The 27,710-nt window shown below is 58.8% G+C and overlaps 7 protein-coding genes and 1 pseudogene across 7 annotated transcripts; 5 read left to right on the forward strand and 3 right to left on the reverse strand.

Annotated features, from left to right (window-relative positions):
- Positions 1 to 54: 54 nt before the first annotated feature.
- ACA1_183480 (EF hand,SPla/RYanodine receptor (SPRY) domain containing protein) lies at positions 55 to 2,622 on the reverse strand (the record flags this gene model as incomplete). The annotated part of the gene is made up of 12 exons (XM_004345907.1): positions 55 to 120; positions 280 to 392; positions 507 to 632; positions 766 to 872; positions 964 to 1,092; positions 1,175 to 1,319; positions 1,425 to 1,656; positions 1,763 to 1,863; positions 1,981 to 2,070; positions 2,187 to 2,279; positions 2,405 to 2,476; positions 2,568 to 2,622. 12 exons carry the CDS (start codon positions 2,620 to 2,622, stop codon positions 55 to 57), a joined length of 1,329 nt encoding a protein of 442 aa, XP_004345957.1.
- Positions 2,623 to 3,358: 736 nt separating this feature from the next.
- Positions 3,359 to 7,434, forward strand: ACA1_183490 (protein kinase domain containing protein; the record flags this gene model as incomplete). The annotated part of the gene is made up of 14 exons (XM_004345908.1): positions 3,359 to 3,394; positions 3,620 to 3,704; positions 3,871 to 4,015; positions 4,149 to 4,242; positions 4,379 to 4,462; positions 4,628 to 4,691; positions 4,846 to 4,933; positions 5,121 to 5,242; positions 5,387 to 5,456; positions 5,566 to 5,680; positions 5,813 to 5,957; positions 6,074 to 6,099; positions 6,206 to 6,481; positions 6,592 to 7,434. The coding sequence occupies 14 exons, from the start codon at positions 3,359 to 3,361 to the stop codon at positions 7,432 to 7,434; spliced, it is 2,193 nt and encodes a 730-aa protein (XP_004345958.1).
- Positions 7,435 to 8,306: 872 nt separating this feature from the next.
- ACA1_183500 (hydrolase, alpha/beta fold domain containing protein) lies at positions 8,307 to 10,150 on the forward strand (the record flags this gene model as incomplete). The annotated part of the gene is made up of 7 exons (XM_004345909.1): positions 8,307 to 8,587; positions 8,758 to 8,867; positions 8,998 to 9,130; positions 9,290 to 9,424; positions 9,512 to 9,588; positions 9,741 to 9,945; positions 10,042 to 10,150. 7 exons carry the CDS (start codon positions 8,307 to 8,309, stop codon positions 10,148 to 10,150), a joined length of 1,050 nt encoding a protein of 349 aa, XP_004345959.1.
- A 187-nt stretch (positions 10,151 to 10,337) lies between these two features.
- ACA1_183510 (erythronate4-phosphate dehydrogenase domain containing protein) lies at positions 10,338 to 12,607 on the forward strand (the record flags this gene model as incomplete). Its single annotated transcript, XM_004345910.1, has 8 exons — positions 10,338 to 10,497; positions 10,650 to 10,780; positions 10,897 to 11,130; positions 11,218 to 11,416; positions 11,534 to 11,633; positions 11,748 to 11,852; positions 11,978 to 12,332; positions 12,419 to 12,607. 8 exons carry the CDS (start codon positions 10,338 to 10,340, stop codon positions 12,605 to 12,607), a joined length of 1,473 nt encoding a protein of 490 aa, XP_004345960.1.
- Positions 12,608 to 12,706: 99 nt separating this feature from the next.
- On the forward strand, positions 12,707 to 13,642 carry ACA1_183520 (biotin holocarboxylase synthetase/biotinprotein ligase; the record flags this gene model as incomplete). The annotated part of the gene is made up of 1 exon (XM_004345911.1): positions 12,707 to 13,642. One exon carries the CDS (start codon positions 12,707 to 12,709, stop codon positions 13,640 to 13,642), a length of 936 nt encoding a protein of 311 aa, XP_004345961.1.
- A 645-nt stretch (positions 13,643 to 14,287) lies between these two features.
- Positions 14,288 to 24,343, reverse strand: ACA1_183530 (leucine rich repeat domain containing protein; the record flags this gene model as incomplete). Its single annotated transcript, XM_004345912.1, has 23 exons — positions 14,288 to 14,461; positions 14,530 to 14,609; positions 14,712 to 14,837; positions 14,945 to 15,224; positions 15,343 to 16,824; positions 16,954 to 17,107; positions 17,212 to 18,695; positions 18,801 to 19,045; positions 19,160 to 19,308; positions 19,468 to 19,559; positions 19,623 to 19,784; positions 19,950 to 20,053; positions 20,155 to 20,364; positions 20,429 to 20,592; positions 20,660 to 20,738; positions 20,852 to 20,957; positions 21,052 to 21,161; positions 21,248 to 21,331; positions 21,657 to 21,710; positions 21,953 to 22,343; positions 22,445 to 22,647; positions 22,715 to 24,159; positions 24,336 to 24,343. 23 exons carry the CDS (start codon positions 24,341 to 24,343, stop codon positions 14,288 to 14,290), a joined length of 7,386 nt encoding a protein of 2,461 aa, XP_004345962.1.
- Positions 24,344 to 25,280: 937 nt separating this feature from the next.
- On the forward strand, positions 25,281 to 26,507 carry ACA1_183540 (uncharacterized protein; the record flags this gene model as incomplete). Its single annotated transcript, XM_004345913.1, has 1 exon — positions 25,281 to 26,507. The coding sequence occupies one exon, from the start codon at positions 25,281 to 25,283 to the stop codon at positions 26,505 to 26,507; it is 1,227 nt and encodes a 408-aa protein (XP_004345963.1).
- Positions 26,508 to 26,676: 169 nt separating this feature from the next.
- The window catches only part of ACA1_183550, a 3,727-nt pseudogene continuing 2,693 nt past the window's right edge, over positions 26,677 to 27,710 (reverse strand).

The following is a 27,710-nucleotide window of genomic DNA, read 5'->3' on the forward strand; positions in this document are numbered from 1 at the left end:
TAAAATTATTTTGTTCTCATTTCTTCTCTGTACCGCAATTGCGCCTGGTGGGGCTCACTCGCGCTTGTCTCCTCGGGGCTTCACCACCGAAATCCTCAGACTGTTCGACTCTTGCGGCGCCTGCGTGTCGTGCGTGTCGTGTCGTGTCGTGTCGTATCGTGTCGTGTCGTGTCGTATCGTGTCGTGTCGTGTCGTGTCGTGTCGTGTCGTGTCGTGTCGTGTCGTGCGGTGAGTGATAAACAGTGTGTGTGTGTGTGAATTGTGGAGCTCGTGGCGTACGCCGAGGTCGTATTTGAAGGGCTTCTCGCCAAAGTTGCAGACGCCGACAGCGCCCGGGCTGGTGAAGCACACCACCGGATAGAACACGCCCTGCACCCGCGTGTACGACGGCTCTGCACACGACACGCACGGCACATGACACACACACACACACACACACTACTCATCAGCCCGTGTGCGTGTGCGGTTCAAGGCGTGCGCGGTGCGTGCGGTGCGTGTGCACGCACCGAGTCTCTTGCCGTTGCGGGTGAAGAAGATGGTGTCCTTGTTGATGCCGGCGCCCACCACGTCGCCCGTGCCCCACGGGCGCTCAGTGTACCGCGACCCATCCTTGAACACCTCCTTCTTCATCTCTTCGCATCACACAGCACGCACACACACACCCGACCGCACACGCCCGACCGCACACGCCCGACCGCACACGCCCGACCGCACACGCGTCAGTACGTGGGAACGACACGCAAGGGGGCGGGAGGGGGCGGGTACGGAAGTAGCGACAGCCCTCGTCGGCGTGGTAGCCGTAGGAGTTGTGGTACCACCCGGGCGCACCGGACAGCGTCTCGTCGGCCGGGTAGAACCCGATCGCGTTCCCTCTGCAACCGCACCGCACACACCGCACACGCCCGAAACCGCACCCGCTGCGTGAGAGGGGGCGGGAGGGGGCGGGATAGAGGGGGCGGGTACCCGGTGAGGCCGGCATCGGTGAGGGTGAACTCGAAGTAGAAGAGGGACGAGAGGTCGGTGTCCACCATCACGTCAGGGTGGACGAGGCCCGTCTGGTACCCGCTCGACGCATGCAAATCCACTCCCGATCTGTGCGCGCGTGTGCGGTGTGTGCGTCAGGCGTGTGCGGTCAGGCGTGTGCTGCGCGCGTGTGCGGTGTGTGCGGCCGAACCCGGTGTACTTGACGGTGCGGCCGTCGGGCAGGACCTGCACGTAGCGGGACGACGTGGCATCGAGCCGGATGTCCTCGGCCAGCAGGGTGGCCTCCTCCTTCGGGTTCGGCCCCTTCTCGTCCGCCAGCTTCAGCTGCTCGATCCCTGTCTCCCTCCGCCCCCGTCAGCCCCCTCCAGCCCGCCCCCACCCGCCCCCACCCGCCCCCTCACGCGGCGTGTGCGGTATGGCGTGTGCGGTGTGTGCGGTACGTTGGGGCAGGAGGGAGTCCATCCACTGGTCGATGTGGAGGTCGTCCTTGCCCTTGCCGGTGGCCCACTGCTTGAACTCGTCGTAGGAGAGGTAGCCGTCGCGGTTGAGGTCGGTCTCGTTGAAGATCGAGTCGATGATGTACGTGATCCGCGGCCCGCTCTCCTTCAGGTTGCGCCGCACGGCCGACACCAGGTCGTTGTACTCCGTCGTCTCCGTCAGCAGCAGCGCACCCTGTCATCGCCCCCCCCCACAAATCACTGTCACGGAGGGGCGGACGGGGGCGAGAGGGCTGGAGGGGGCGGGAGGGGGCGGGCGGGGGCGGGCGGGGGCGGGATACCATGGCAGCCTGGGTGGCCTTGAGGGAGCCGCGGAGCATCTTGTCGAACTCCTCGCGGCTGAGCAGCCCGTCCCCGTTGATATCGTACAGCTTGAAGAGAACTGCGTGTGTCGTGTCGTGTCGCGTGTGTCGTGTCGTGTCGTATTGCATTGTGCGTGTGCGGTGAGTGTGTGCGGTTGTGTGTGTGTGTGTGTGTGTGTGTGTCGTATGTGTCGTACACTTGAGCTTCTCCTCGCGCGAACCGCGGCCGAAGATGAACATGCCACTCATGAACTCCTCAAAGTCGACCGACCCGTCCCCGTCCTGGTCTGCTCCGGCCCCAAGCCAGCCAGCGAGTGTGTAAGCCAATACCGCACACACACGCCGCACACGCCGCACACGCCGCACACGCACGCCGCACACAACGCGTGGGGAGTGGGCCAACCCAGCACTTCGAAGAGGCGGTCAAAGATGGGGCCGAGGTGGGAGATGACCTTGGCGCCGTAGAACTCCCTGAACTGCTGCTTCGTCACCTTGCCTGCATTTTTTTTTGTTTATTAAATTGATTAATTATTCTGAAATATCAAATGCATTATGGAAGAAGTAAAATCAACTCATTATTAATGCAATTTATTTATTTATTTAAAAAAATGGGGGCAGTACCAGACAGGTCCTTGTTGTGTTTGGACATCTCCTGAAAGCTGAGGCGCACGGCCTCCAGCCATTCCTCGGGCACTGGTAGGCCACGATTTTGTTGAAATTTAAATCAATGAAAATAAATATGTTAATGGTTCATTTCAATGATTGAGAAGAGGGGGGCACGCACGTCGCTTGACGGCCTCGTCGTAGGTCACAACAGGTTGCGATCCGCTGGCGCCCATTATTGATTGATTAATTGATTGGTGTCACTAGGGTAGAAGTACCGCCCAAAGGTGGGGTTGTCGGGGCGCAATAATAAAAACAATAATATATGAAAAGAAAGATCATACCAACCAAGATATATTGAGACACCTTCTTTCTTGGAAAGCACAAGAAGGACGGAGAGAGCTGCAGGGGAGGTTCAGGACTTGAGATCAAGCCCAGCGTTAAGGCAAAACCAGAATTTCAGGCAACTTCACTTCTTCTATCGAAATGCAACAACACACAACCTGGCCACCACCAGGAATCTTCGTGGGGGTAAGGTTGCCTTGTAACATGACCGCAAAGCCACACTCCATGCATTGCCGTGGCCAGCTCACGGTGCGACGGGTTCATAGTCTTACCAATTGCTGGTGGGGAAAAGCGAAAGCGACAGCAAAAAGTGAAGGCGATGAGGAGGAGACAAAAGCGAAGGGGAGGGCGACGACGCTGAGCGAGTGGGCGAGGGCGATGGACCAAACGTTCGAAAATTGCATTATTTAACATTTTGTTCTATGGCGAAATTTCATTCACTAGGCACCTGGAACCAACACGGAGATTCCGACGGAAAGGACGAATTAAAACAGATAAATGAATGTTATTTTTATTTATCTGTTTTGTTACAGACAAGGAGCGGCGTGGCGCAGATCAACTCAGTTGACAACGATTCGCGAGCCAGGTTTCATTTGAGGGGCCGTTTGAACCGAGATCTCGCCAGAGATGATGCGAACCGGTGTGAATGCCAAGGACAAATCTGTACGTGCTACGTTTTCACAAAAATCTTTCAACATGCCCCCCTTTAAAAACTACGATTACTATTACTATTCTGTACACACCGTTCTGTTCTGCAATATGCAAGCTATTTTCATTCATTTATAATTCTCTCAATTCATCATCATCATCAAAAGAAACCAGTGCCACGCTCTCATCATCGAGGAGAAAAAATATCTGATTGCTGACGACTGCTACTCGTCGTGGCAGATGTCGAACGAACGCAGCGTGCTGCGCATTGGCATGTACCGCCTGGGCAAGACGCTGGGCGTGGGCTCCTTCGGCAAGGTCAAAGGTCTCACACCACCACCAACCACCACCTTTGTCCCCCTTCCGTTTCTCTCTTCTCCTCCCTACTCACCCCTCACGCTGGTTTGTGTCGTGCCGTGTGTCGTGTGTCGTGTGTCGTGTGTGCGGTTGTGTGCTACGACGTTGTTTGTTTGGGGTGGGTGGCGATGCAGTGGCGGAGCACGAGGTGACGGGGCACAAGGTGGCGATCAAGATACTGAACCGGTCGAAGATCAAGGCCCTCCCGCGCATGGACGAGAAGATCCAGCGCGAGATCCAAATGCTCAAATTCCTCCGACACTCGCACATCATCAAGCTGTACCACCACCCGTTCTTTTTATTTATTCTGTCTCTATATACATATATCTTAGAATGTGATATATCTATATATATATATATATATTATATTCACCACGTGCTGGTACTACGTGTTAAACGACGCACACGATAGGTACGAGGTGATCGAGACGGCGTCAGACATCTTCATGATCATGGAGTACGTGTCGGGCGGCGAGCTGTTCGACTACATCGTGTCTCACGGCAAGGTTCACATGACCACCACCATCGTTCACCATACCCTCCACTTTATTTATTTATATATTATATTTACATTCATATTCATATTTATTTATATATTTCTCGATAATTGCTCATTTAACATTCCTTATCTTTTTTTTCCAGCTGTCGGAAGACGACGCGCGGCGCTTCTTCCAGCAGATCATATCAGGCGTGGACTACTGCCACCGGCACAGGATTGTACATAGGGTACGCAGGCGAACACACACACGCACAACACACACAACACACACAACACACACAACACACACAACACACACTTTAGGAAACGATCGTTTGCGGCTTTTCCACGCGTCTCCTCATGTTTTATAATAATAATAATAATAATTTACGCCCATTTTCCCATTCTGACAGGACCTGAAGCCGGAGAACCTTCTGCTCGACGACTCGCATCAAAACGTCAAGATCGCCGATTTCGGTGCGTTTGATGCGCAATCTTACATTCTTTCTACTTTGGAGGGTTCGTTCTATAGTTCGTTGAACTAACTTCTTTTCCTCCTCTTCTTCTTCTTCTTCTTCTTCTTTTGAACATGTTTGGCCTTCTTCTTGATGACTCGTTGCTCTGCTGCTAGGATTGTCCAATTTCATGCAAGACGGCGACTTTTTGACGACGAGCTGCGGGTCGCCCAATTACGCCGCGCCCGAAGTCATCTCCGGCCAGTACGCACACGTCCCCCCCCCCACGTAACTCGTGCGCTGCACACACGCACACGCACACGCGCCACCGCACACGCACACACCACCGAACAACCGCACACGCACTCACGCCACCGCACACGCGATGTGCGACTAACGCTGACCGAACACCAACAAGGATGTATGCCGGGCCGGAGGTCGATGTGTGGAGCTGTGGGGTGATCCTCTACGCGCTCGTGTGCGCGCGACTGCCCTTCGACGACGAACACATCCCGAACCTCTTCAAGAAGATCCGCCTGGGCGCCTACACCATTCCCTCCCACGTGACCCCCGGTACGTACCTCCATAGTCTACGCACACGCACGACCGCACACGCACGACCGCACACGCACGACCGCACACGCACACATGACACACGCACACGCACGACACGGGTCTCGGTGGAACCTCATGTCTGTTTTCATATGGTGGGGGCAGGCTGCCGCAGCTTGATCATGTCGATGCTCAACGTTGACGCCCTGGCACGCGCCACGATAGAAGACATCAAGTACCGCTGACACACTCCATTCCATTCCCCTTCCTTCGCGGTGCTCATCCTGTGTGTGTTGTGTGTGTGTGTGTGTCGCGTGTGTCGCGTGTGTGTGTCGCGTGTGCAGAGCGCATCCGTGGTATCAGGTGAACCTGCCCGAGTACCTCAAGTACACCCCCGTCAAGATCACGCTGGCGCGAGAGGAGGACATCGAGGAGGACGTCCTCCAGGAGATTCTCACCGTAACCCCCCCCCCAATATCCGATCATCGCTCCATTGAACATGCTTTGATGTCGTGTGTCGTGTGTCGTGTGTCGTGTGTCGTGGTGGGTCGTGTGTCGTGTGTGGTGGTGTGGCGCGTGTCGCGTGTACAGAAATTCGAGATGACGAGAGAGGCGGCCATTCCGCTGCTGCTGGAGGCGTCGTTGGAAGAGGACGCCGGGTCGTCGGCACAGGGAAACGACATCATGGTGGCCTACCACCTCATTCACGATGCCCGCCGCATGTATGAGTACAAAGGTGGCGCCACCATCATCACCATCATCGTCACCCCATTATTGCTTCATTTCCAGCTCCTCGTTACTCATTTCTTCTTCTTTTCTTCTTCTCTCTTCTCTTTTTTTCTTCTTCAACAGCGTTTGCTCCCGGCGACTATGAGACGGTACGCAATGACACACCCACTGCCACATTTTATTGACATGTCTAACGCACACACGACACGACACGACACGACCAACGACACGACCAACGACACGACACGACTACAGGAGGACTTGGATGTGTTCATGCGGCCAACGCCGTACGGCGCGGCGCTCTTCTCTCCTCCGCCATTGCCGTCGCCGTTTGCGAGTGCGGCCGCGGTGGGTGCCTCGCCCATGGGCCTGACCTCGCCGCCGCTGGCGCCGGCCGTCAACGGCGAGAAGGCCAAGCTGCTCGAGAGCAGCCGCAAGGAGGCCAAGAAGTGGTACCTGGGCATCGTCTCGTCCAAGCACCCGCGGGAGATCATGCGCCACGTCCTCTTTGCCCTCAAAGCCACCGGCTTCGTACGCTTCTCCTCCACCTCCTGCTCGTCGCTCTTCTCTGGCTCAATTCTGACCGCACACGCCGCACACACACACCGCACACACGCACATATCGCACACACGACGAGCAGGAATGGAAGCAGGTCAGCACGTATCAGGTGCGATGTCGCCAGGTGGGCAACTTTGACGATGCGAGCGAGGAGGCCGAGAGCGACCGCGAGCGCGGCATCTTCTCGTCGTCGAGCGGGGAGGATCTCACCCACCACCGCATCAGCAGCGCCTTCACCAGCCCACGCGGCGACGTCGCCCCTGGTGGCGGCGGCGTCGGCGACTCGACGCCGACCCCGCCCGGCAACAAGGGCCGACGACGCGAGCGGTCGGCCAGCAGTCGCGAGCGGTCCATCAGCCCACCGAACCGGCGCGGCAGCAGCCCGGGGCGAGAGATCATCGCCCTGGACGGCAGCGGCAGCGGCGGCGGCGGCGGAAGTGGGCGAGAGCGGCGGGCGAGCGGCGAGTCGGAGCGGGGGTCGATCATGGCGGCGATGATGGCCATGATGGGGTCGCGCGACAAGACGACGTCGACGATGCGGAAGAGCGACACGAGCGACGCGGCGGCTGCCGATGAAGAGGAGGGCGAGCGAGAGTCGACAGCGCGACGACGAAGCGAGGACGGCGTCGTGTCGTCTTCTTCGTCTTCATCATCGACGACGACCACGCCGGTGCGACGAGGCCGATCGGCGACGACGAACGTCGAGCGGCGCGGCAGCCTCAGCGCGAGCGGTGCCACCACCACCGAAGCCGCGGCTGCGAGCAGCAAGCGGGTCAAGCTGTCGATTCAGCTGTTCAAGCTCACGTCGGGCCGGTACCTGCTCGACTTCAAGAAGCTGGGCGGCGACACCTTCGGCTTCTTCAACTGCTGCTCGGACCTCCTCGTCCACCTCTCCCAGACCATCACCGATGAAAAGCCCAAGTGAGTGATAAACCAAACAAACAATACAACAACATTTCTTTGCACACAGCGCTCCACCCAACGTAATATGTTCACGTCACCACCATAACATTGTTTGTTGATGAAGAAAATGATGAAGACATGTGCTTGATGTGTTTGGTGATGCTGGGGACATGATTTTGTTGTTGTGTTGTTGGGAACCGCTCAGCCCCTCGGAATAGAGGGACGAGCAGGCCACCACTTTAAGTGATGTAGACTATGAACCGGAGATACAATTCTACGGTTGGTAATGCCTTTCCCTGGACAGCCACCTCGCTACTTCAACCCTTGACCTTCTTCGTCCATTGTGGGACCTCTATGGCCATTTGGCTGAACCAGAGAAAAAGAAAGAACGAAAACAGAATAAAGAACGAATGCAGAGCCGATGGTCCCACAATAGAGGAGCGCGCAGGTGTGGTAGGCCTGGGCTTACTGTGTTGGGTGTGTGAGCTTGGTGCATTTGTCAATGGGTTACTTCGATACCTCAAAACTGAATGATCATCTGTGACTGTGGGGTGTTGTGTGGTGGGCCTCCTGCGTGAAGGGGACAGGACCCAAGAGGGTCCTGAGCCCTGTGGCGAGGCCGCCCACATCACCCAGTGCCAAACTAACCCATGACGCCACCACCAACTTTTTGTTTTCTTTTTCGGTGTACTCCAACACCAATGTTTACCAAGAAGTTGATATCAAACAGAGATGTACAAGGATTTGGGTGTTTGTTGTGTTGTTGGGAACCGCTCAGCCCCTCGGGACCAAAAGAATGTAGACAACCTTCCTGTGGTTGAGTAGGCGAAATTTCGACAGCTCCCGCCCTTTGATGGTTTTTTATTTTTTACATTTTTTTAAAACAAAGCAGCGATGACGAGCAAGAAGAAGAGCAACGCAGCGACCTCGACCTCGACCTCGACCTCAAGCACGAACTTGTCGGCCGCGGCAGCGTATGGCGCGTTGGTCGTGCGGGCGGTTGTCGTGGTGGCCTTGGCCGCGTGGGCCGCGTGGAGCGTCGAGCCGCTGCTGCACGACAGGCACGCCGTACCGCGACACGACCACCAGCCATCGCCCCAGCACATCCGCAACGCCCAGGGCCTCTGGCTGCACCACTACGCCTGGCTGCCTCCCGCCTCCTCTGCTTCCCTCAAGTACAGAACCACCACCCTCTCTGGGAACCATCTCCTTCCCTATTTTTTCGCAGATTAACCAAATAATTGATAATTGATAATTGATACTATTAATCAGATAAAACCAAATAATAAGTAATAATTGATTAACAATAATTATGATTAATCAAATAAAAATAAATAATACACAGGGGAGTGATGTTCTACTCGCACGGGTTTGGGGACCACTGCGGCCGGTACCACGAGTTCGCGCAGCTATGGACCAACAACTCGTTCGCCTTCTTCTGCCTCGACCACCAAGGTGCGTGCTCCTCTCGCCACGTCCCAACTCACCATTGGTGTGCGCTGGAATATATTTGATAAAGTTTTTTCTCATATATAATAACTATAAATATGTTGGTTGGTGTCGTTGTCGTTTGGATCGAGGCCAGGCCACGGACAGAGCGAGGGCGAGCGCGTGTACATCGAAGAATTCGACGACTACATCGCCGACTACACCCAGTTCCTGGACACCATCCTCCAGCAGCACCCGCACCTCAAGGCCCTCCCGCGCTTCCTCTCCGGGTACCGCGAGCGCCTCTCCTGCACCTGCGCGCCAGAGCGCCTTCCATTCTAACCCGTGCCGATGTGTGTCGTTTGTGCGTGTGCGTGTGCGTGTGCGTGTGCGTGTGCGTGTGCGTGTGCGTGTGCGTGTGCGTGTGCGTGTGTGCGTGTGTTGTGTAGAACGTCGATGGGAGGCACGATCGCGACGCTGGTGGCCAACGAGCGGTCGTCCTTCTTCAACGGCGTCATCCTGCTGGCGCCGGGCATCATTCCCGACCCGCGCTCGGCCGCGCCCTGGCAGATCGAGGCCGCCAGGTGCGTGCCTTTCCTTTCCTTGCGACCAATATTATTATTTATTTATTTAATTAATTAATTAATTATGCCACATTTTCGCTCTTGCAGGTTCTTCTCGCACTACGTACCCAAGCTCAAGGTGGGCGCGCTCGATGACGACAACATTGTCGCCGACAAGGACCGCTGTGCGTTCGCCTCACTTCCCTCAGATCTGTCATCCTTCAGGAATTGAATGCTGACACGACACACGCACCACCGCACACGCGACACCGCATCACCGCACACGACACATGACACACGCACCACTGCACACATTATCTATGGTTATTATGGGCAGATCGCGCGTTCATGGCGGACCCGTTGGCCTACAAGGGCTACGTGACGGCGCGATGGGGCGCGCAGATGCTGGGGGCCATGGACAAGATCAAGAGCGAGGCCGCCACCAAGACGACCTACCCCTTCTTCGTCATCTACGGCACCGACGACATCGCCACCAACATGGCCGGCGGCGAGTACCTCATCCAGAACGCCAAGAACAGCAAGTACGGCCACCATCATCAATTGGCGTGTCGTGTGTCGTGTTGCGTGTTGTGTGTGGCGTGTGCGTGTGCGTGTGCGGTTCTGACATGCGTACACAGGGACAAGCAGGCCAAGTACTTCGATAACTGGAAGCATGCCCTCCTGCAGGAGCCCTCGCGCCAGCTTCTCTTCGCCGACCTAGTCGAGTGGGTCAAGTCGCGCAGCTAAAAGATTATTTCTTTTTAGTTTCCTTCGTTTTCTTTTTGGTTGCTTAAGAAAAAGCCTTTTGATTGATTTTTGCTGCATTTCTGAGCGAATTTCTGTATATTTGTCGACAGCAAAACGAACGCGCACTCGTGTGCGCACCACACAACAATAACCAACTGGACAAGGAAGAGGAAGAGACAAGAGGAAGATGGCACAGGAGACGGAGCATGCGACCGAGTTTTTGAAGAGCCTGCCGCTCTTTGCCGAGATCGACAACGAGGAGCTCCTGAAGACCGTGGCCAAGCACTTCAAGCGTAGCAAGCACGCCAAGGGCGACGTGCTGGCCAAGGAGGGCGAGCCCCAGCCCGGTACGTACCTCACTCGTCCTGCCAGGCCCTAATCTGCACTCAAGCTTTCGACAGGGCCATTTTCAGCATATTTTGTGAATTTTGACAACGCTGCTACGAGCCACTACTTGATTTTGTCCATTTGATTTTAAATTTGTATCTCCATTGTGTAGCGATGTTTTTGATCGAGAGCGGCAAGGTCAAGCGGGTCAAGGGCGGAATTCCGGTGGACGAGCTCGGCCAGGACGACGTCTCGGGCATGCTGCACCTCTTCACCCAGGACCCCTGCTTCGCCACCCTTGTGGTGCGACTCCCCGCCATCGCACACGCGACACACGACACACACACGACACACACGACACACACGACACACACGACACACACGACACACACTCACGCGCGCACAACCAACACACACAGTGCGAAGAGGATACTGTGGTGTGGACGCTCGGGGCGAAGGAGTTCCACGACCTGTTGGGCGTCAGCGACTCTGCTCTCGCGGCCAAGCTCCTGGTGGTCTTCTCCAAGCAGCTGCGCGAGAACAGCAAGCTCATCCGCAAGAAGCAGGCCCACACCAAGTTCACGATCACCTTCTTCGACTTCAAGCCCTATGAGAAGGGACCCTTCGAGCAGGCCAACAAAGATGGTTCTGAGGTAACACACGTACACCACACACACGACACACACACGACACACACACACGACACACACACTCAACGTTTGCGTTGGCGCTGTGTGCAGGGCAAGTACGAGTTCAACTTTTGCCCCGAGCGGTTGAGCGAGCGCACGGTCCGCGAGGCGGCCGGCTCGGACGCCGTCTGCATCTTCGTGAACGACCGCGCCGATGCCAAGGTGGTCGAGGAGCTCGCCGACATGAAGGTCAAGCTGATCGCGCTGCGTTGCGCCGGCTACAACAACGTCGACCTCAAGGCCTGCCAGGGTACGCAACCTCCTCTTTCCACCTCATCGCACGCACGCACGCAAACTCATTTCGTTTTCTGGCGCGGTCGTGTGTTGTGTGTTGTGTGTTGTGTGTGTTGTGTGTGTGTGTGTTTAGTGCACGGCATCCAGGTGGTGCGTGTGCCGGCCTATTCGCCCTACGCTGTGGCCGAACACGCCATGGGACTCATTCTCACCCTCAACCGCAAGCTGCACAAGTACGCATGATATTTATTTATTTATTATTTGCAATTTATTATGTATTGTTGTTATCATCTATTTACGTATTTACAAATAATTAACAATTCTAATTATGCTTATTATTCGTCCAGGGCCTACAACCGCACGAGGGAGGGCAACTTTGCCCTGCAGGGCCTGCTTGGCTTTGACATTCACGGCAAGACCGTCGGTATCGTCGGCACCGGCAAGATCGGAGTGTACGCTCTCGTCGTGTGTGTCGTGTGCCGTGCGTTGTGTGTCATGTGTGTCGTGTCGCGTGCGGTCGTGTGCCGTGCGTTGTGTGCCATGTCGCTGACGCGAGCGAGGCTGTGGACGTGCGCAGGTGCCTGATCGACATTCTCATCGGGTTCGGGTGCACGGTGCTGTGCTACGACGTCTACCAGAACGAGGCCGTCAAGCAGAAGAAGAACACCAAGTACGTCGAGCTGGACGAGCTGCTGGCCCAGTCGGACATCATCTCGCTCCACCTGCCGCTCCTGGAATCGACGCGGCACATGATCAACGACAAGTCCATCGCCAAGATGAAGCGCGGCGTCATGCTGATCAACACGTCGCGCGGCGGCCTCATTGAGACGTCGGCCCTCATCAACGGCCTCAAGACCGGCCAGATCGGCTACGCCGGCCTCGACGTCTACGAAGAGGAGGAGGCCTACTTCTTCGAAGACCACTCTGCCGAGGTATCACCGCACACACCACCGCACACACCACCGCACACACCACCGCACACGGACTGACATTGTGTGCGGCGCCGATGAATATGCAGATCATTTCGGATTCGGTGCTGGCGCGGTTGTTCACGTTCCCCAATGTGGTGGTGACGGGCCACCAGGCCTTCTTCACCATCGACGCGCTGGACAACATCGCCCAGACCACCGTCAAGAACGTCGACGCCTTCGTCGAGGGCAAGACCGGCGAGAAGCACCCCAACAACGTCAAGGCCGAGTACTCCTGAGGCTCGCACTTCGCTTCACCCAGAGAAATAAAAAGAAAACTCATTTTCCTTTCTTTCTTTTGCCTTTCTCTTTGTTTTCTTTTCGATTTCTCGCCCAAGATGAGCGCCACGACAGCCGAAGAAGAGGTGAGTGTCGAGCCACGACGTGGCGAGGGCAAGAGGGTGGTGTTTGTGTACGACGACGAGGGGGTGGGTCCCCGGTCGCTCGAGCACACGCTGCACAGTCTGCGACAGCACCTCGACCTCGACCGACACGAAGTCAGGCGCATCGACAGCAACCGCATCAAGCTACAAAAAGAAGATGATGAGGCAACATTGTCATGGACGAGCGAGGCCTGCCTACTGGTCATGCCCGGCGGCGCCGATCGGCCCTACGACCACGCCCTACGCGGGGCCGGCAACGCTCGCATCCGCGCCTGGGTCGAGGCCGGGGGCCGCTACCTGGGCCTCTGCGCGGGCGGCTACTACGGCTGCGCCCGCGTCGAGTTCGAGAAAGGTGCGGCGGCTGGGCTCGAAGTGTGCGAGACCCGCGAGCTCGCCTTCTACGCGGGCACGGCGCGTGGGCCGCTGGTGCCGCCGGGCCAGTTCGACTACGCCACCGAGCGCGGCTCGCGCGCGGCTCGCCTCGACGCCACCCAGCTCGACCCGGCCCTCGCCGCCGTGCCCGTCTACTACAACGGCGGCTGTTGCTTCGTCGGCGGCGGCGGTGCCGACCCGGCCTGCGTCGCCCTGGCCCACTACAATGGCCTTTCGCTCGATGATGAAGAAGACGATGGTGGTGGTGATGGTGCTGACGTGGCAAGGCCGGTGGCGATTGTGAGCTGCGCTGTGGGCCGGGGCAAGGCGGTGCTGTGCGGGGTACACCCCGAGCACGACGCCCGCCTGCTCCGGGCCGCGCACGCGGACGACCCGCACCTGGCGCGGCTCTTCCCCGCCCTGGAACACGGCGAGCCCCAACGACAGCGCCTCTTCCGATCTCTGCTCGCTCATCTGGGCCTTCAGCTTGCACCACCACCCGGCCCAGACCACTGCTGAGCGGCCGAGGAAAGAAATGGCTGGAATTTGAGTCAGTCGTGGTGGGCCTCGGTCTTCCATTTTTGACACTGTGATGGCCTTGTGAAGATAACCCCTGGCCTTGACCTGAGGCAACCCATGCCCGTCGGGCAATCAACAACAGAGGAGGGTAACCTTGCTGGCTTGGGTTGTGGGAGGCATTGATGCACCACTGAAGTCAGTGGTTGGCTTGGGTTGTGGGTGGCATTGATGCACCACTGAAGTAAGTGGTTGGCTTGGGTTGTGGGTGTTTATGCCACCAAATCTTGCAAGTCTTCCCCTGGTTGACCTGGGCTTTTCTTGAAAGGGTGACTGTTGCTGATTCTGTGTTGGAAAAAAGAAACAGTGTCAGTTGCATGAGCTCTTTCCTTCTCCTGTGATGTGAGGTAGGTCCTTCCGTCCAGAACGCTCATGGCATCTGAACCCATGCCTCCATTGGCCCTTTCACCAGACTTTCGTTACACACCAGAGCTAATAGTTGTGGACTTGATTGTTTTTGGTACAGGTAGGGTACTCTCGTGAGCTGGGTGAGTGGGTTCAAAGGGAGAGTTGAGCGCCTATGCGTTGGCCCTTCCTTCGCTAACTTCGTTCGTTCTTCGTTCTTCGTTGGGGGGGAGGCGAAGATCATCATTTCTTCCCGACGGGCGGAGAGGGCTTCTTGACGTGGAGGTAGAGCAGGTTGGGGCACCGATGCACCACGTTGAAGAGGAGCTGCTCCTTGCCCCCGATCTTGTCACACTCGACGAAGCACAGGTGCGTCAGCTGCGACGCTGCCACGCCCCAGCACACAGCTTGCAGCCCCTGTTAAAAATAATGAACTGTGAGTGCGGGCTTGGAATGTTTGGCATGCGTTGATCACGTTCGCGCACCTCGTTGGTGATGTTGCAGTTGGCCATCGTGAGAGAGTACAGCTGTGGCAGCTTCTTGCCCATCAGAACCAGCGAAGCGTCTGCATGCAACACACGCACGACACGACACGACACACACACAAAAACACAACATTAATCGAGTTTCCCGGCGGCGGGAATGGAGGAACAACGCGAGAGTGTACCGGTGACGCGTTCGGAGGAGACGCGGAGCGAGGCGAGGTTGGTGGTGTGGTTGGCGATTTCAGTAATGGACTTGTCCGATATCTTCTTGCACCCCATCAGCGACAAGTGCCGCAGGCTCGGACAACCTGCACCCGCCGCACACACACATCATTTTGTTACCACGCCGCACACACAACACGACACGACACGACACGACACGACACGACACGACACGACACGACACGACACGCACCTTTGGCGAGGTAGATGATGGGCTTGTTGGAGATCTTTTCGCAGCCGTCGAGGCAGAGCGAGACGAGGCTGGTGGTGGTCTTGACCAGGTCGAGCACGCCGCGGTTGGTGATGCGCGGGCAGTTCTTGAAGGAGAGGTGGCGCAGCTGCGGGCCGAACAGGGACGAGGCCAGGTGCTGCAGGGTCTTGTCCGACAGCTGCGGGCAGCTCTCGAGCCGGAGCGACGTCAGCGTCGTATACTGGATGCGCAGAATCGACTCCAGCTGCGCGTCCGTAATCTCCTGCACCACACCAAACGAACGTGAGTCGCACGACACACGCACACGCACAACCGCACACGCATACGCACACGCACACGCACACGCACAACCGCACACGCACACGCACACGCACACGCACCTCGTAGCGTTTGAGGGTGAGGTGGGTGAGCTCGTTGAAGCTGCCCGAGGCGGCGGCCTTCTGGAGGGCGTCGACGGAGATGGCCGGCGGGGCGGAGGCCGAGCCGCCGCCGCCGATGCCGCTGCCGCGCGGCGCCGAGGCCGACGACGAGAACGAGCGCGTGGCGAAGGAGCCCGGCGCCGGCAGGGTGGCCGACGACGACGACGCAAAGGGCGAGGTCAGCACGCGCCGTGTCGACGCAAACGACGTCGCGACGCCTCCGCCTCCGTCACGTGTCGACATGTGATGGTTCGAAGAGTGTCGACCGATGTCGATGTCGTCGACGCCCAGGACCTGCACGCTGCGTCGCTCGCGGCGCTCGATGTACAGATTCTCCGAGCTGGGGCTGCCCCCGCGCCGCTTGCCGCCCTTGGTCGCGGCCGCGCCCGAAAGGTTGGTTTCGCGCGACGTCGAGAGCATCGTCATCACCGAGTCCTTGTGCGTGCGGCGCGCGGCGTCGGCGCCGAGAATGACCTCCTGCACGGGGCAGTTCTTGACGACGCTCAGGAAGAGGTCGTCGCTCAGGCACTCGGCCGGGAGCCAGTCGTCGTCGAAGGTCTTGAGCTTCTGGCTGCGCAGCTGGGCCGAGATGCTGGGGGCCTTCTTGGGCGCCTGGCGCGCCCGCCCGTAGTGCCGGTTGACGTCCTTCTCCTTGTCACCACCACTGGCCTTGGCGGCCTCGGCTGGCGATGACTTGCCGCCGCCGTGGCTGCCCCCCTCCTTCGCTTTCGTTTTCGCTTTTCGTCCGCCGCCGCTTTTTTCGTTCTTTTTCGTGGTGGTGTCCTCGGCCGACGCAGCGATGGTGGTGGTGGGCTCGTCCTTGAGCACGTCCTCGTCGACAACAATGCGAAGCTTGCGCGCGTCGCCCGTGTCGTCGTCGTCGTCGTCGTCGGGCCGCTGGATCTTGTTCTTGTTCCGGGCGACGTCCTTGGCCTTCTTCATCTCCTGCATGAGCAGCGCCTTCTCGGCCTCCTCCCGCTCGCGCCGCCGCCGAGCCCGGTCTGACTCGACCACCACCTCCGCCGCTTCGTTCTTTTCGTTCTTCTCGGCCTCTTCGCCCCTCTTCTTGCCGTGCTTCTTCTTTTTCTTGGCGCTTCCTCCACTTTCCATCTTCGCTTCTTTCTTTTCTTTCTTCGTCTTTGCTCTTTTTTCCTGCGGCTCCCCGCCGCCTCCGCCGCTTTCATTATCGTCTTCTTTCTTTGCGTCGCTCCCGCTTCTTCGCTCTTTGCTGTTGGCGCCGGGGTCCTCTTCGCTGCGTCGGCCGCTCAGCGCGCCCCAGCGGCCGTGCTTCTCGAGATTGCATCGGTAGAGCTCCATGATTGACGCCAGGGCAATGTTCTCCTTGACCGCGTTGGTCGGATAGGCCGACATCACCCACCGCCGCGCGTCCTTCTTCTCGCCGCTCGCCGTCCGCGCGCCGTTCGATTCGACCAGCGACTTGGGCTGTCGGCCATGATCACTGGTGAGTACCAACGCGCGCGCGCGCACACACACACACACACACACACACACACACACACACACACACACACACACACACACACAGAGAGAGAGAGAGAGTACGACACGCACCTCGTCGTCGTTTCGCTGGACGATGTTGCGCGACTCGGTGTTGTCGAGGAGCTGGAAGGCGTCGCGGTAGCGCTTGCCCGAGTAGTAGCGCAGGTACTCGACCTCCTCCCGCTTCTCCTTCTCCCACCGGGCCTCGTCCTCCTCGCTCCGCAACCTATCGCGCACGCACACATCAGCCCGCCGTGTGCCGTGTGCGGTGCGTGTCGTGCGTGCGTGCGCGTGTCGTGTGTGCGTTGGGTGTGTTGTGTCGCGTGTTACCCTTCGGCGACTTCATTGAGGCGGATCTGCTTCTCGAGCCGCGTCTTCTTCTCGAGAATGTGGGCGCGCAGGTAGAGCAGCTCGGCCCAGCGGAAGTAGACGAAGGGCATCATCTTCTTGCCGATGAACGAGGCCGACCGGTGCGGGTAGATGTGCATGCCGATGGACGACCGCTTCTCCTTCATGATGTGGTACTCGTCCGAGCTGCCTGCTGACGTCATCATCTGTGCTGCTGACGTGGCAGCACCGTAGACACGATCGGCTGTCGACGCTGCGGACATGTGCGAGGCGGGCCGGGCCGTGAGGGTGGGCAGGGTGGCCGAGGTGGTGAGCGACAGCGGCATCGGCATCGATGAGGGTCGCAGCGACGGCGCCGACGTGGTCTTCTGCGGGCGCAGCGCGGTCAGGCCGCCGCCGCCGCCGCCGCCCATGGTCGACTGCACGAAATCGAGCAGCGGGGCCGACTCGATGACCGTGATCGCGGTGTAGCACTCGTTGGTCAGATAGAGCGCCTGGAGCTGGTAGGAGTGGAGCAGGTCGCGCCGCCGGTCGCGCTCGCGCTCGACCAGGACCTCGTTGCGCCGCAGGCTGCGCTCGTAGACCAGCGCCGACGCGTGCGACGCGTGGCCGCCCGCGAGGGGCAGCGACAGCCCCGGCAGACTGCCCGTCAGCTGCGACTTGCCCACCCCGCTGCCGTGGTGGTGGTGTTTTGACGGCGAGGCGCTGCTGCTGAGATTGCTTGTCGACTGGCTTTGGCCGCCGCCACCGCCGAACCCGGCGGGCGCGCTGGTGGCCAGCGACTGGTGGGCCTTCTGCTTGGCCGCGGCGAAGCAGCGGAGCTTGCGGGCGTAGGCGCGCTTGAGGTCGCGGTCCATCTGCTGAAGATTGGTGGCGAACTGCTTGCAGAGGTCGGCCAGGATGTTGAGCATCACGAAGTTCTCGCAGGTCTTGAAGAGCTTGAGCATCTTCGAGAGCAGCGTGATGTGCCACCGCAGGCTCTCGGCCCACTTGGCCGCCGCCGCGTTCACGTTGGTGGTGGTCGTAGTCGTTGTGGCTGTCGCGGGCGATGCCACGTCATCTTCGTTGACGCCGCCGGTGCCGCTGATGTTGTTGCTGCCGCTGCGGTGGAGCTTGAGCTTGTGACCGCTCAGGTCCAGCGGGTTGGGTCCGCTCGTGAGGCCCACAAACGCATTGGCGTTGGCGTTCGAGTTCGTGCTGCTGGCATGTTGGGTCGGTCCCGCGGCGGCAGCGGCGGCGGAGCTGTTGCTGCTCGCCCGGCGCTCCTCCCAGTAGTGGTTCTCGTCGTCAAAGTCGCCAAAGTCGTCGGGTCCGCCGTCGCCGCCGCCGCCGTCCCACTTGTCCTCGGCCCATGTCGCGAACTCGTCGCTGGCCACCCGGCTCTTGCGACGCCGTCCGCGCGTCGTGCGGCGCGAGCCCGGCGACGGCCCCGACGCGCCCATGCCGTGATGCACAAACGTCGATACCTGCATGCGCGTGTTGTGTGTGTGTCGTGTGCGGCGTGTGCGGCGTGTGCGGTGTCAATCGCCACACTTGTGGGACGTTGACGGCCGACTGAAACGAAGGCGCACCTTGCGGAAGAGGAAATTGGCGTAGTAGTTGATGAGCTCCATGTCGCCGGGCATGCGGCCGATGGCCTTCTCGAATTTGCGGATCGCCAGGCGCAGGAGACGGTCGGCCTCGCGCGCCGACGTGGCCCCGTCGAGGCACCGGATGGCCAGGGCGATGGCCTCGGCCGTGGAGACGATGTTCATGTCTTTACCGTTCACGCCCTGGCCCCGAATGTCGGCCGACACCAGCGACGTCAGCTCCCCATCTGCCCACACGCACGAAACAACGCATAGATTAGCATTCAGCACACGACACACCTGACGCGCAGCACACGACACACGACACACGGCACACGAGACACAGCACAGGCTATGCGCACTCTTTAGGTCGTTGATGGCTTCTGGCGTGAGCCGGACGGCGGTCTGGAGCTGCAGGCGGACAAAGAGCGCGGGGTACGGGACCAGCGCCGAACGTCGCAGGTCGTAAGTGGGTTCGAGCTCCTCAACCGTGAGCGCATGCTTGAAGCGCCTTGGAATAGGAAAGCAGAGAGAAATGAGTGACTGTGCACTGTGGTGCGTGTGCGTGCATTCGCGTGTGTTGTGTGTGTGCGTGTGTGTGTGTGTGTGTGTGTGTGTGTGTGTGTGTGTGTGTGTGTGTGTGTGTGTGTGTGGTAGGCTGGGCGGGTACTTAGAAATCTCTGTCTTGATGTCGTACGTCCACCAGCGCTCGGCCGCAACGGTTGGATCACCGAGCAAAAGGTTGAACAGCTCCAAGATCACCTGGTGATTCCCCATATTACATTCCCAGGCACAAAAGAATGTCAACAGCAGCTAGGTACGTACCTCCTTGTAGGGCTCCTCGGCCATGGTGCGCAGGGCGCGCATGCGCTCGCGCAGACGTTCGCGGAGCAGGTTCTTCACCACACGGCACACCATCTCTGAGAGCAGCACCATCTTGGCCACCTCATGCGTGCACCTGCTACGAGCCAGGCCCAGATATCGCACCTGCACGACACACAACACGAGACACGCGCACACGCATCACCGCACACGCATGTCACGAAGCTCTTGTGTGTGTGTGCGTGTGCGTGTGCGTGTGCGTGTGCGTGTGCGTGTGTGTGTGCGTGTGCGTGTGTGCGCGAGCGCGTGTGCGTGGACAGAAAGACGTACGTTGATGCCCATGCGGTGCAGCTCCTGAATGATGGGCGACGCCCAGTCGTCCATGTCACCCAGGCCCGGCAGCCTGTCCGAATCCATGACACTGAAGAACGAGCCTGTGCAGGCGCCCACATTCCACAGTGAGGAATGCAACCAAGTGAAGGAATGCGTGGAATGGAATGGAATGCAAGAGAGGAATGTGCGTGAGAGTGCGAACCCGAGGTCTCTAGTCCGTCCTCGGCCGACTCCGGGCTGCCGATGGTGTCGTCCCCGCTGGGCGAGGCGATGGAGCTGCTGCCCGGCAGGAGGAATTCGCCGAACGACGACGACGATCGATGTACGTAGTCCGGAAATGCGCGGTTGTACTGCTTGTCGAGCCACTGGGCAAACTGCGGTACCAGCTCTGCTTGCACATCCCTCGTTACCACTGGCGACCCACGCCACAAGACACGACACACGACACACGACACACAACACGACACGAGTGGTACCTTCGACAAGAACGTCGGTGGCGTTCTTGGTGTTGGTGTCGTGCGGCTCGCGCAGGTCCATGGTGGGTCCGCCGAAGCGCGAAAACGAGTCCGAAGAGAGCGCCACCCCGTTGCGCACTACCAACTCGGGCCGGAGCAGTCTGTACAAAAATGCGCCCTTGGTCCTGTACGATGACGTGCGTTGAAGTGAGTCGAGTGGAGTGGTCTACACCAGAGTTCGGGAGCGAGTACCCCGATTCGGGGGTCTCCGGCGGAAAGACTCGAGCGAAATCGATCAAATAGAAGCGACCGTCGAGCCCGAAGTGTCCCTCTGCGGAGCCAAAAGAAATAATAGCAATAAGAATAAGAATAAGGGTAATATCAACAATAAGTAAATGTGAGCACGTGTGGGTAAATGCAGATGTGTTGGGAGCGGACACGCACCCATGTCGCCCGGCCCGTACATGGCAACGGGCGGGCCGTGCTTGGGGTACACCGCGTGCTTGGCCAAATTCAATTCGTAGCACGCGGCCGCCAACGCCTTTTCTATCTACAGAGAGAGAGCGTTCAGTTACCAATAACAAATAAAACGAAAACGAAAACGAAACAAAGAACGAAGAAAGAACGAAGAAGGGGAGGCTTACCTCCCGAGAGTCGGTGCGGACGTTGACTCCGGCGTCGGAGGAGCCGTAGACCAGGGTGTCATCGCCGATGGGCAGCAGAGCCTGCGCCACGAGCCTGAAACCTCGGTAGTCTTGGGAGTAATGCAAGAATCGAATCAGTTCGCTGGTGCGTGTGCCAGGTGTCATGCATTGCATGTAGTCAACAGCCGCGCCGTACCGATGATGGTCATGAGCGGCACGCAGATGCCAAAGTGGTGAACCTTGTAGAAGTTGATCAAGCCCTTCAATTCGTGACCCGCAGCTGCAATCAACAAGAGAAGATCAGTTCTGTGGGCCTCAGCAAAAACCAGGCCACATTGATGATAGTAATTGAGCAACAAACCTTTCCTGTATATAGTCCATGGCATGTTGGTGATGATCGAGAACCTAGGTTAGTCGCGTGTGGAGCTGCAGTTCACTTTTAATTGCAACCCGTGTTAGGGGGGTTACGCACATCGCAAATTCATCTCCACTGTAGATGCCCCTCGCGTCGGTGGCTGCCAAGAAGAGGGACCAAAAGAAATATAGAAGAGTGTCAGCCTATAACATGCAAAAAGCGAGCGCACAGCCAATCGAATCCTACGAACCAAACTTGAACAGGATGCCCGCGTGCACATACTTCTCGCCGCCGGCCCGTCCGCCTGTGGGATGGCCACAAAGAGCCGATTGGCTGTCAGAACGCCATGACACCAAGCTAGATCATCATTGGCGGGTTGGGGAGTTTAGGAGGACTGACCGAGCGAGTGTATAGGCGGGATGGTCTTCTGGTGGTCCGGCAAAAAGGCCTCTGTGTATATTGTTTAATATAAGCATCAACATAGCGAACAATAGATGCGAACTATACATCAACATAGCGAACATTATCCGCAGGAGGGGCGAGAACCTTCGATGATGATGGTGGCGTAGGTGCGGGCGGCGTGATTGAAGTCGTGGGCCAGGTCCTTGAGCGCGTGGTAGCGGTCGATGAGGGAGCGGTCGTCGCCCTCATTGACCCAGAGAATGTCCTGGAATGTGCCGTTCCAGTCCATGCACTTGCCGTATCCGGTGTTGGGCGGCTTCCGGCGCTTGCCCTTGGGCGAGGGCGACTTGGCGGTGGTGGAGGCGGAGGCGGAGGCGGCCAGGACGACCGGCGCCGAACGGGTGACCTTCATCGGCGTGGCGTGCGGGTCGACGAGCTTGGGCTGCGTCGACTTGATGAGCTGGAGCGAGAGCTCCTGCAGCTGCTGTAGCGTGCGCAACTGGAGCACCTCCTTCAGCTCCTCCTGCTCGTCCGACTGCGCCCGAAAACTTAACAACTGACACATGACACACGACGACACACGACGACACACGACGACACACAACAGGCACGACGACGAAGGGAAGAGAAGGAAACCTTGGCGAGCTGCTTGCCATCTTCGAGAATGTGCAGGTACTGTTTGGCGAAGGTCGCGAGCACCTCCTCGAACCCGTTCGGTTGCCCCGATGTCACATAGTTTGTCGCCTGCTCATCATCACCGGAGCTGTCGCTGTCGCTGCTGCCGATGCTGCCGTCGTCGCTGTCCGAATCCGAGTCCGAGCTCGAGTCACTCCCACTCTCTGCGTTTTAATTCGTCCATAAGTGTGCGCGTGTGCGATCGCGTGCGTGCGTGTGCGGTGGACGTACCGACGAACCCACCGTAGAAGTTGGTCCCTTCCTGGTCCTCCACGGTCCCCGAGGAGTCGGCGACCACCCGATCGGTTTGATTGTTGGTGCTTGGGTCGGTCGCCGCGTCAACCCCTGCCTTCGCCGCAGTCCGCGTCTTCGCTGTGGCGCTGGTGGTCGCGTCGTCGCTCCAACACCCAAACGAGTCCTCGCCGTCGTCATCTTCTTCCTCCATGTCGACACCCGTGCCCACATAGAACCCCTCCGCCTCGTCGTCTTCCTCCTCCTCGCCTTCGTTCTTTGTCTTCGTCTTCGTTTTCTTGCGCCGCCGCGATATCACCTTGTCGTCGTCGGCCTCCAGCCCGACAACCTTGCCAGGCGCCGCCGCCGATGCCGACGATGCCAATCCGCGGCCGGCCGTGTGGCCTCCGCCCGGGAGCACCACCCCGTCGTCGCTCCGGCCCATCGCCACACCGTGGAGGCCTCGTCGGGTGGGCGTGATCGGGAAGCTGCCGCTGCCGCTGCTGTGCTTGGTCGAGAGCGACGACGACCGATCGTCGCTCTCGGTGTCGATCTCGTCGGTGGCGAGCAGCGACACGCCCATCATGCCGCCGTCGCGCGCGCGCTTCATGGCCGCCTGCGAGCGGGTGAGCAGCAGCACGTTGGACTCGCCGCTGCCGGACTCGGTCAGGCTGTACTGGCGGTCGAAGTCGGACGACGCGGCGCCGATAGTGGGCGATCGGGAGGAGGGCGGCGTGACGACGAGCGAGAGCGCGGGCTCCTGGGCCTGCTGGTCCATCTTGATGAAGAAGTCCTGCAGGAGCGAGTTCATGGAGATCGAGCGTTGCTTGCGTATCCGCAGCTTCCCCTTCGCGTAGCCTCGGCTGTCGTCGTCGCTATCGCTGCCGTCGCTTTCGCTGTCACTGCCGTCTTCGCTCTCAGTATCGCTGTCGCTTTCACTTTCGCTTTCGCTCTTCTTCGCTTTCTTCCCCTTCTTTTTTCGCTTCTTGAGCTTGGCCTCGAGTTCGGCGATCGCCTTGTCGGCGCCCTTGCCTCCTCCTCCCTTCTTCGCAGATGCCGCCGCCGCCGCCGCATTCTTCTTCTCCTTCTTGTTGTTTTCCTTCTTTTCCTTTTCCTTTCTGTTGTTTTCCTTCTTCTTCTCCCTCTTGCTCCTGCTGTCGATAAGCGGCGACGACGGTGGAGACGAGGCCGTCGTCGTCGACTTGTCGCCGTCCATCTTGAATTTGATCTTCAGCTCGGGCTCCGACAGCGACGGCGAATCGGCCTTGCTGCCGCTGGTGGTGCTGCTCGTCGTGCTTCCATCCTTGGAGCGGAGGCGGTTGATGAAGGCGCGCGGCAGCCGGCTGCGCGACTTGTCCTTGCGCGTCTCTGAGGTCTTGAACGTAGCGCTCTTTGTCATCGACTGGTACAGGAAGGTCGCATCCAGATACGGGTTGTTCATTCTCCTGTCGAATTCGATGACACGACACACGCGACACGACACGACACACGACACACGGCACACGCGACACGACACGACACGACACGACACGACACGACACGACACGACACGACACGACACGACACGACACGACACGACATCACGCACGCCCGCACGCACGCAGCCAAAGAAAAAAGGAACATGAGCATGACGGCACGAGGGTGCGGCGAGGCACAACTCGAAGAAACAGAACACGAGCGCAGAAAATTATACTTTAGCCTCGTGGGTGTAGGGTGTGCAAATAATAAGTAGAAACGGAACTTGTGCGGGTTATGGTAATCAGAACAACCTGATCTATTAAAAACGTAAATAAATCCGGACCGGTTGCCAATCGCGAGAAAATCGAATCTTTGGGCGGGGGGGGGGCAAAGAGCGAAAGCGAAAACGATGAGAAGGAGTGGCAGGAGGAACCAAATCAAATTGTGAGAGGGGGGATAGACAAAGATCATTATTTTTTAATAAATAAAATCGATAAATCGTACGACGTATCGAAAACGGGGGGGGGACGAAACATACCCGTACGCGCTCTCGAGAGCAACGGGGCCGCCTTACCTTCCGTTTCCCCTTCTTCCTCTTCCTCTCGCTCGCGGCCCGCAGCGTACGGCGTGTGTTGTATGGTGTGTTCGCGCGGTCCACCAGACCACCAACCACGTACTCTTCGTCCACCGTTCCGCCGTCGGATCAGCGCTCTCCAATTTCAGCTGACCAGTCGCCCGTGCGCTAATGACATTCCCCAAATTTTCAGCCTCGCCCAATCATTTCGGCTTCCACGCTCAGGAATTTGAAAAATGACCACTCCGCAGCATGGTAACGAAATTACTTTGGCGGTGTTCGCGTTGCCAGTTCTGGTCAGGAGTGACGAGCCGAGACAAGTCGTCATGTTCACCGTCGCCACCGCCGTCGCCGCCCTGATCACCGGCGCCAGTGGCTGGCTGCGACCTCCGCAAGGACGCGCAACCCCCTTTGCCCCGTGGGCCGCTGCGCGCGAAAAAAAGTAGACTGAATTAATTCGAGGAATGGGAAAAGCCACCGTTGGCTTTCCCACACAAGATCTTCAACCAGCGCACAAGCGACAACCACAAAAAGATGGAGAAGAGCGACGATGAAGGGGAAATGGAGATGGAGAGAATGGAAGAGGCAAACGAGGAAGAAGAGGAAGAGGAGGAGGAAATAGCAGAGGAGGAGAAGGAAGTTGTAGAGGGGGTGGTGTACTATGGGGAGTTGAAATGTCAAGCGCGCCGAGGCTCCGGCAAGGCGTGCACGAACAACGCCTACTTCGCACAACCCAAGATCCCCTCAGGCGGCCTCGCTTCCTTCCTCACCGCCAAACATCGAAACAATATCAAAATGAATTCTAATAAGAAAAATAAGAAGACAAACAAAAACACACAAAACCAAGAAAAAAAGAACAATAATTCTACCAAAACAGATAACCACAACAAGGAGGAAGAGGAAGAGGGGGATGAAGTGGTGGTTGAAGAGAGGTTCCTGTGCGGCGTGCACGCCAAGGACAAACTGGGCCGGCGCCCTCTGCCCAAGCGCGACCCCAAGGACCGGAAGAGAATCGAGCAGCAGCGGAACGAGGCCGACCGGGCCGCCGTCGAGCAGCACCGACAGCGCAACCAGGCGGCCGGCCGGCGCGGCGACGTCGTGCTCGAGCGGCTGCGGATGCTCAAGGCCCCGCGGCACCGCGAGGGCTACCTGCGGGTCTACCCCAACTTCAAGCACCAGAACAAGGCCGACGGCTTCGGCTGCGCGCGGCTGTCGCCCATGTCCCTCGGGCCCGTAGACCACGGCCAGCCCGACCTGCCGCCCGCGCTCAACATCGAGAACTTCCACCAGGGCACCAAGGTCTTCAAGGAGGAGATCGACGCCGAGGGCAACCCCGGGCCGCGCTACGTCGCCAACCGGCTGCGGTTCTACGAGGACCCGGTGCCGCACCGGCACAAGTACAGGGCCAGCGGGGGCGGCAACCGCAACATTCCCCTCTACTTTCTGTGGATCGATCGGCGCTACGGCAGCGAGCATCGCCTGACCTACGTCGAGAGCCGCCAGTTCTACTGCAACTTCTACGAGCGCCTGGCGTCGCAGGAGCCCGACTTCCAGAAGCTGGTGGAGATGGTGGAGGCCGGGACCAACCTGCAGCTGTGCGGCTACGACGCCCACCCGCTGCCCGAGGGCCAGACCATCGAGGGTGCCTACCTCGACCCGTCGGTGCCGTTCGGCCACGAGCGCGTGCTCTACGCCATGCTCCTCCTCCATGACCGACCTGACGACTTTCCCTGGCGCAAGCACAAGACCTTTGATTTCTGAACTGTTTGGTCTCCACAAAACATGTTTAGTGCGTCTTGGCAAGTTGTAGGTACAAAAGGGGGCTGTAGGGAGGGGCGTACTCGGTGTCGATGGGCACGCCAAGCTCGGCCCCGTGCTTCACCTGGTGTCGAGGTTGGGTTGGGTTTCCACACGATTACTCAAAAGCCAATCAGCTCGTGGTCTCCTCGAGCTCCGGAGCCTCATCCTCTTCATGGTCGGAGTCCGGGAGGGGCGACTCGGTGTCGATGGGCACGCCAAGCTCGGCCACCAGCGCGAGCCATTCCGGTGCAAAGGTGGGCCTGGAAACCACCTCGTGAAGAATACGCCGGTACGGATCGCCGCCCAGCTTCGGGTCAGCGCCCACTGTGGCAAGTGCATGGCACACGACACACACGACACACACGGCACACACGGCACACACGGCACACACACAACGAAATGAGACGTGTGCGGTGCAAGAGGGCGGGCGGAACGGCCACCACGTACGACGGACGAACAGGCGAGCGATATCAGCGAGCTCGTCAAAAGTCGTCTGTGTGGAGAGGTAGCGGAAGTTGAGCTCGTGAAGTTGGTAGAGGAGCTTGGTGAGCGGCGTGCACCCCTCCTCGTTAGTCACGTTGACATCGGCCCCGTGCTTCACCTGGTGTGGGTTGGGATGGTTGGGTTGGGGTGGTTGGGTTGGTGGTTGCCAACACGCGGAGCGCTGGGTACCAGAAGTTCGAGCGCCTGGCCTTGTTTGCCGACCCAAAAGCACGCCGTCTCTCCTCTGTCGTTTCGCTGGTTGGGGTCGGCCCCGTTCTACATCGCTCACGTGCGGTGAGACCCAGGTGTGGCATGCGTTATGAGCGCAACGAACACACGCACACGCACACGCACACGCACACGCACACGCACACGCACACGCACACGCACACGCACACGCACACGCACACGCACACGCACACGCACACGCACACGCACACGCACGACGCACACGCACACGCACACGCACACGCACACACACACACGCACACGCACACGCACACACGGAGGGAGTACCTCGAGGAAGAACTTGAGCAGGTCCATGGTCCGCTCCGTGTCCCTCTCAAATCGCCAATACCCCAGGAGCGATTTCAAGGTGGGATCTAAGCCGCGGTGGCGGGCGTCAATGTGCACTCCTACGCGGCGCAGCAGTACACGGGTCAGCCCGCACGGTGTGCGCCA

Source organism: Acanthamoeba castellanii (assembly GCF_000313135.1).
Source record: "Acanthamoeba castellanii str. Neff unplaced genomic scaffold scf7180000084745, whole genome shotgun sequence".
NCBI classification, from domain to species: Eukaryota; Discosea; order Longamoebia; family Acanthamoebidae; genus Acanthamoeba; species Acanthamoeba castellanii.